Here is a 7,912-nt window from a genome sequence, read left to right as displayed (position 1 = left end):
ATCCACCCTAACCTGCACATCCCTGGGCACTATGGGTAATTTAGCACAGTCAATCCACCCATCTCTGGACCGTGGGAGGAAGCCTACGCAGACACAGGGGAGAATGCGCAAACCCCACGCAGTCACCCCGAGGGTGGAATCAAACCCGGGTCCCTGGCGCCGTGTCTCTTTTTTTGTTTTGTAATTGTCTCGGGCTCAGCGACGATCAATACAAGACCCCACTTTGTCCACCACCATCGATATAACGAAAAACGTGTTGCATCATCACCCACCACCACCTGTGTCCCCACCACCCCCCCCCCCCCAAACCTCGCTCCCAATATTAATGCTTTTGCGTCCTTTTCCGCAGATATTGACCCTTGCGTCACCCATGACACTGCTGGGAGCTCCACATGCCTTTTCAGGTTCATGCGGAGCGAGAAGCACCATTTCACGGACGACCGCGAGCGCTCCCTCATCCTCTCGGAGAATCTCCAACTCCTGGCCGTCTCCCTGCAGAGACCAGCCGACGCAGGTAACCTGACGGGATTTTCAACCTTTTCTGCCCGGAGTTATCCATTGTTGGGGGTAGGGTGAGGGGGTGGCAGGGGGTTTGGGAAACCCCATCTTGGTTCGCTTGTGTGCCCGTACCCCGATCAGGGGGTCTATGTGACTCCAGACCCCACCCCCCACCCAACTCTGAAATAGCCGCTCCCCACTCAACGGGCAATTGGGGATAGGAGGGTCATTCCATGAATGGGTGCAGATTTGCCCCAGGGTAGGGTTGTCCGCAATTGGATGGTGTGGTCAGGGGGCAAAGGTTTAAAAGGGCCCCCAGGGGGCAACCCTTTTCACGCGAAGGGTGGTGCATGTATGGAACGAGCTGCCAGAGGAAGTGGTTGGAGGCTGGTACAATGACGACATTTGAAAGGCATCAGGATGGGGGCACGGGTTTAGAGGGATAGGGGCCAAATGCTGGCAAATGGGAGTAGTTCAGTTTGGGAAACCGGGTCGGCATGGTCGAGTTGGGCCGAAGGGCCTGTTTCCGTGTTATATGACTCTATCTGCCTTTTTCCGACTCCCTTCTAACCACCACTCCCTCATGACCCCTCCCCATTCCTCTCCATGTTTTGTTGCCTGCTGTGCTAACATATTGGCTCTTCCACATGCAGTTCAGTTGGATGTGAGATACTATAAGTCAACAGGGACCAATCCGGAACTGTTGCCCGTTGTGCTGGGGCTTAACAGCCAGAATCTCTTCATCACGTGCACAGGGCCACAAGAAAGACCCACGTTGAAGATCGAGGTAAGATGAATCTCACCATTAAAGGGTGCGTTGCTAGGAGGTCACGTACTGTCCCCGGGTTAGTGTGGCCATGTTCACCTCTTCCTGTGCTGGCGCATCGTGGTCCAGAGCGTCGCGGTGATGGGGGCAGGGAGGGCGCAAAGAGGGAACTCTTCCAGCATTGGCACCCACCACTTATCTTGTCCTCGGGCTGGGCAGTGCCAGGCTTCAGGTCCAGAGGCGAGGGCGGTACCACCTGCGAAGGCTCTCAGCTGTATCCTAGAGTCATACAGCACAGAAACAGACCCTTTGGCTCAACCCATCCAGGCCAAACAAGTTGCCCAAACTAAACTAGTCCCATTTGCCAGCATTTGGCCCATATCCCTCTAAACACTTCCTATTCATGTACCCATCCAGATGCCTTTTAAATGTTGTAATTGTACCAGCCTCCACCACTTCCTCTGGCAGCTCGTTCCATACACGCACCACCCTCTGTGTGAAAATGTTGCCCCTCAGGTCCCCTTTTAAATCTTTCCCCTCTCATCTTAAACCTATGCCCCTCTAGTTTTGGACTCCCCCACCCTGGAGAAAAGACTTGACCATTCATCCTATCCATACCCCTCATGATTTTATAAACCTCTATAAGGTCACCCCTCAGCCTCTGACTCTCCAGGGAAAATAGTCCCAGCTTATTCAGCCTCTCCCTGTAGCTCAAACCCTCCAACCCTGGCAACATCCTTGTAAATCTTTTCTGCTCCCTTTCAAGTTTCACAACATCCTTCCTACAGCAGGGAGACCAGAACTGAACGCAGTATTCCAAAAGTGGCCCTAACCAATGTCCTGTACATCCGCAACATGACCCTCCCAACTCCTATACTCAATGCACTGACTAGTAAAGTAACAAATACCTTCTTCACCGCCCTGTCTACCTGCAATGCCATTTTCCAGGAACTATGTACCTGCACCCCTAAGTCTCTCCATTGGACAACACTCCCCAGGGGCCCTGTCATTAACTGTGTAGGCCCTTGTGTCGTCCCACAATGCAACAGCTCGCTGCATTAACCTCCCAATTGCCAATCCTCCGCCCTCTAGCCAAATCTATCGAGATCCCTTTTCTAAACTTAGATAGCCTCACCCCCCTGAATTCTCCCGGGAAGGGAAAGGGAGGGGATAAAAATCGATCCTTCCAGCATCCTGCAGGTTCAAAGCTGCCAACTGTCATCGGGAAACCAGCTGGCGAATTAAAGGCAGCTGTCTCTCTCTCTCTCTCAAACCCGATCATATTTACATCAAACCCCTCTATTTTTCTCTCTCTCTCTCTGTTTGCCCAGAAGTGGGACGAGAATCTCCGTAACATCAGCAGCACCACCGACCTGCTCCGTTTCGTGTTCTTTCAGCGAGCCGGGAGCGCCGGTCTCTACTTTGAGCTGGAGTCAGCCATGTACCGCGGTTGGTACATCAGCACGTCACAGAGAAATGGCCAACCCATTGAAATGGATGTCAAGGGGAGCAGCAAAAGGGTCACCATCTTCACAGCTGATTAAGATCTTTGCAACCCTGCGCCACGCTGCAACCCCCCAACCAAAAACGCGTGTTTTAGACCCCAAAATCAGAAAAGATTTGATTTAGAGAGTCTGTGTATGTACTGAGTACAGAATATTCAATCCATTGTGAACAAATGGGTTACAGTCTTTAGCTGATCAAATTGTCACTTTGACATGAAATTGTAAAAGCCAAGTGAAATGCTAGTGGCAATATTTGCTCTGCTTTCACATTATGTTGCGTCCGGAAATTTGCATGGGTTTAATATTTAATTATTTATTGTAATTTAACAGTCTTTGTTAATTTATTGCTGGAGGGGGCGCAGCCTCTTCCTTCATTAAAGTTGATCTTTTCGAGAACAGATTGGTTTCCTTGTTCATTTTGCAAGCGCGTGTCCAGACCGGTTCAGAGCCGCGCAGCAGGCAAACAGGACCCTTCGGCCCAACTCGTCCATGCTGGCCAGTTTTCCCAAACTGAGCTACTCCCATTTGCCTGCGTTCGCCCCTTGTCCCTCTAAACCCTTCCTATCCATGTCCCTGTCCAAATGCCTTTTAAATGTTGTCATTGTACCAGCCTCCACCGCTTCCTCTGGCAGCTCATTCCATACATGCACCACCCTCTGCGTGAAAAAGTTACCCCTCAGGTCCCTTTTAAATTTCCGCCTCTCACCTTAAATCTATGCCCTCTAGTTTTGGACTCCCCCACCCTGGGGAAAAAGACCTTGGCTATCCACCCTATCCATGCCCCTCATGATTTTATAAACCTCTATTAGGTCATCCCGCAGCCTCAGACGCTCCAGGGAAAATAGCCCCAGCCTCTCCCTACAGCTCAAACACTCCAAGCCCTGCAACGTTCTGATAAATTGCTTTTGCTCCCTTTCAAGTTTAATAATATCCTTCCTGTAGTGGGGCAACCTGAATTTTTGCTGTCTGCAATGATTTTAAAAGTTGCCATAATCCTACCAGAACATGGGGTGGGCACCGTCTCTCATTAGAGAAAGAGAGAGAAAGAGAGAGGGGGACGGCTTGTGGTGGTCTAATCTGAGGGTCACCATGCCTCTGGCGAGGGGAGAGATTGAGAAGCAGTCTCCTCCATGGTAACATCAGCCACTGTGGAAATGGAACCCACGCTGCTGAGCAGAGGGACAAAGACCGGGGTCAGAAATAGTGCTGCCCGTTCCGAGAGCCAGTTCTGAGATTTCGTTGATCCTCAATATGAATCACGTGGCAAACCCCACCGCCCCTTTTGCCCAGCTTCGTCTGCAGGCTTGAAATTTCTGAGTACCAGCTCATCGGCAACTAGGCCTCAAGTGCCAATGGAAGCCTTCTGTTGATGTAGCAACCCGAGACAGCAATGGGGTCCAACTGGATCCTGTCACCAACAGGCCACTACTCAACTATAAAACAGGTCACGTACCACCCCCACCTCACCCACCACCCCCACCAACCAACCCACTCACCGTTAACAAGGCCTCACTATTCCAGATGCCATCTATCCCTCTACACCCTCGGCTTGGCAAGATGGTAAAATGCCACGTGGTCGCCATCAAGGTCAATGAATCAAAAACCACGCTTCACCAGCTTTCACTCCCCATCCAGACCCTCCCAGCGGCTGGGAAAAAAAAACCTCATCCCGGTTACAACTCATTGCTCCCCCATTCAAAGCTCTACCTGAGTCCCACAGGATCAGTGCCCAGCCAGAATCACTGGGAGTCCTTGCGAGTGAGAACAGAGTATTATTTCGATGGAGAAAGGCTGCAGAAAACTGCAACTCAAAGGGACTTGGCTGAGACTGATAGGTTCTTGATCAGTCTTGATCAATCATGGGGTAAAAGGGGGGCAGGAAAGGGGACGTGAGGAATGTGGAATCGAACGCGAGCCTATTGAACGACAGAGCAGGCTCGAGGGGGCCGCATGGCCTTCTCCTGTTCCTGTATCTTCGAGTCTTATGGTACAAGCCTCACACAGGCCCAGTCTTTCACTGTTGCCAGGGAATGGACTCAAACACCATACTGAGTAACACATTTCCCCAGCAGGTCGAGGTGCTACGTAACTGCAGGAGCTAACAAGTGCTGACAGAGAGGCCTGTAAGTTTGGTTGAGGTGTTTTGATCATGTGGGGAATGGCGATTGGTTTGCAAAGGCCGGACGGTGGGATAGACTGGATCGCGTTGGCTGAATGGCCTCCTGCGCTGTAGGTGTCAATGACCCCAAGTCTACTGCTTGCCAGGTAGTGCCACCTGGTGGTTATAGTCTGATAGCTAATTTCTGAGAGAGAGAGGGAGAGGTGACTGGTGTTGGCTTAACCTCAGACGAAAAGCCCACTGACTCCCACCTTGACCATACATCCTTACACCCTGCTTAGTGTAAAGACTCCATCCCTTTCTCCCAGTTCCTCCCTCCCCATCGCGCCTGTTCCGATGAGGCCAACTTCCACAAAGGTTTGGTGGGGACCGAAATGTCCACTTTCTTCCCCGACTGAGGATTCCCCAGCGCCGTTGTCGACAGGGCCCTCAGCTGGGTCCGACCCACCTCCAGCACTTCCACCCTCACCCCACCCCCCCCCCCCCAACAGCAATGGGGCCCCCTCGTCCTCACCTACCATCCCACAGCCATCCACCTCCAGAGGGTCATCAGGCGCCATTTCCGCCACCTCCAGCGAGATGCCACCACCAGGGACATATTTCCCCTCCCTCCCTTATCCGCCTTCCGCAGGGACAGTTCCCTCCAGGACACCCTGGTCCACACTTCCTTCACCCCCAACACCTCCCCACAGCCCCACAGCACCTTCCCCCTGTAACTGCAGAAGGTGTAACACCTCCCCAGTATCCAAGGGCCCAAACACACTTTCCAGGGGAAGCAGCACTTTACCTGCACTTCCCACAATCTGGTCCTACTGCATTCAATGCTCACAACGCGGCCTCCTCTACACTGAAACGCAGTCTGGGCTTTGCAGGACACCTAAGTCCTGTCAGCAAAATGACCCTGAGATTCCAGTTGCCAAACCCACCCCCACCACCCCCTGTTCCCTGTCCTGGGCCTGTTGCAGTGTTCCAATGATGCTCAGCGCAAGCTGGAAGAACTACACCTCATTTTCCGCTTGGGGACCCTGCAGCCCTGCGGACTCGATATGAACAACTTTAGGGCTTCTCCCACGTCCTTAGTCCAAACCCCCCCACAAACCAGGCCTTGTTATCACACAGTCTGCCATTACATACCACCCATTGTCAACCACTGACAGTCCCCATTAGTAGCTATTCACCCTCCTGGGCTAACCCTTACCCACTCTGTCTAACTGTTATTCTCTCACTTCGGGCTCTACCTTCACCTATCGTTTAGTCCTTACCCCTCCTCCTTCTACCCTACTTTCTGCAGAAAAACCTATTTTTTCCCAGCTACTATCAGGTCTGTGTTTCCTCTGCAATTACAGTTCCAGATCAGAACGATGCAGTGCCTCTATGCCTCTGAGTCAGTCAGCTGTGGTTAAGAAGGTGTTTAGCACGCTTGCCTTCATTGCTCAGACCTTTGAGTAGAGGAGTTGGGGACATCATGATGAGGTTGTACAGGACGTTGCTGAGGCATCTTCTGGAGTACTGTGTCCAGTTCTGGTCGCCCTGTTATAGGAAGGATATTATTAAGCTGGAGAGGGTTCAGAAGAGATTTATGCAGCCGGGAATGGAGGGTTCGAGTTATAAGAAGAGGCTGGGACTTTTTTCACTGGAGAGTAGGAGGTTGAGTGGTGACCTTAAAGAGGTTTATAAAATCATGAGGGATGAATAACAAGGGTCTTTTCCCCAAGGTAGAGGAGTTCAAAACTAAAGGGCTTAGGTTTAAGGAGAGAGGAGAAAGATTTAAAAGAGAGCTGAAAGGTAACTTTTTCACATAGAAGGTGGGGCATGTGTGGAATGAGCTGCCAGAGGATGTGGTGGAGGCTGGTACAATTACAGCCTTTAAAAGGCATCTGGAAGGGCACATGAAATAGGAAGGGTTTAGAGGGATATGGGCCAAAGGCACGCAGATGGGACTAGTTCAGTTTGGGAAACCTGGTTGGCATGGATAGGTTAGGCCGAAGGGCCCGCTGCCATGCTGTGCAACTCGATGACAATTTCTCTATAGTTATCTCCGAGCTGTCCCTGGAAACAGGCGTTTACGCTGCATGGATTAGATTCAAAATCTCCCAGAACTGTCTCTGCTGTGAGGAGAACCGACAAACTCTCTGTGGCTGGCAGTCCAAATGAGCCTAATTTCACAGGAGCAGGTCAGAGGCTGGGAATCCTGCAGCGAGTAACTCCCCTCCTGACTCCCCCTCTCAAAGCCTGTCCCACCATTGACAAGGCACAAGTGAGGAGTGTGATGGGATACTCCCCACTTGCCCCGGATGGGGACAGCTCCAACAAGACTCGAGAAGCTCAACACCATCCAGGGACAAAGCAGCCCCCTGCTCGATTGGCCCCACACCCACAAGCATTTGTTGGCAGCACTTGGTGAAGATGGTGTGGGCACAGTGTTCTGATATACCCCCAGCGGGTACCACCTCTACTGAAGCTAATCTGCCATCTGCGTTGTTCCCCTTCAGTGCTTGGCGATGCTACCTGGGCGATGCAAGTAATTAAATGACTTATTTAACATAGCACAGAGATGCGATCTGATATTGCGATACTATTTCAACAGTGAAGAACCTCTCAGATCGTGAAGGCAGCTTCAGATCGTTTGCACATTATTTATTTACGCAATTAATTACTGAATCAATCTAGATTGGTCAGCGCTCACTTCAGAGTGATTGTGTCACTCCAAACACCCGTGTTACAGGCGAGAGAGAGGCAAATTGAATTTGCTTATTTCTCTCCCCACCTGTCCACAATCTTAGAATTCAACTTGTCTGCTTTCTTTCCCTGTTAGTGAGGCTCTCGCAACCCCTAATATTATGAAGTCCAATTTAGAAAAGGCCATTGTGTACCCTTCAGGTTTAAAAGGAGAAGCAACCCTTTTATTCTAAACTAATAACAGACGCACACACACACACACACACACTCACTCACTCTCTCTCACACACACACACACACACACTCACACACACACATGCACACACACTCACACAGACACACACA

General features: G+C 51.2%; 1 protein-coding gene across 1 annotated transcript; it reads left to right on the top strand.

Moving 5' to 3' along the window:
- Nucleotides 1–97: 97 nt before the first annotated feature.
- LOC125488318 (interleukin-1 beta-like) lies at nucleotides 98–3,167 on the top strand (the record flags this gene model as incomplete). Its single annotated transcript, XM_048621281.1, has 3 exons — nucleotides 98–514; nucleotides 1,152–1,285; nucleotides 2,596–3,167. Coding segments are annotated over 3 exons (764 nt in total), but the record flags the coding sequence as incomplete, so codon positions are not given.
- Nucleotides 3,168–7,912: the final 4,745 nt, after the last annotated feature.

This window comes from Rhincodon typus, unplaced genomic scaffold, assembly GCF_021869965.1.
Source record: "Rhincodon typus isolate 14 unplaced genomic scaffold, sRhiTyp1.1 hic_rhity00000377, whole genome shotgun sequence".
In the NCBI taxonomy this organism is placed as follows: Eukaryota; Metazoa; Chordata; class Chondrichthyes; order Orectolobiformes; family Rhincodontidae; genus Rhincodon; species Rhincodon typus.
Note: the sequence above shows the minus strand (reverse complement) of the source record. Positions and strands in the feature narration are given on the sequence as shown.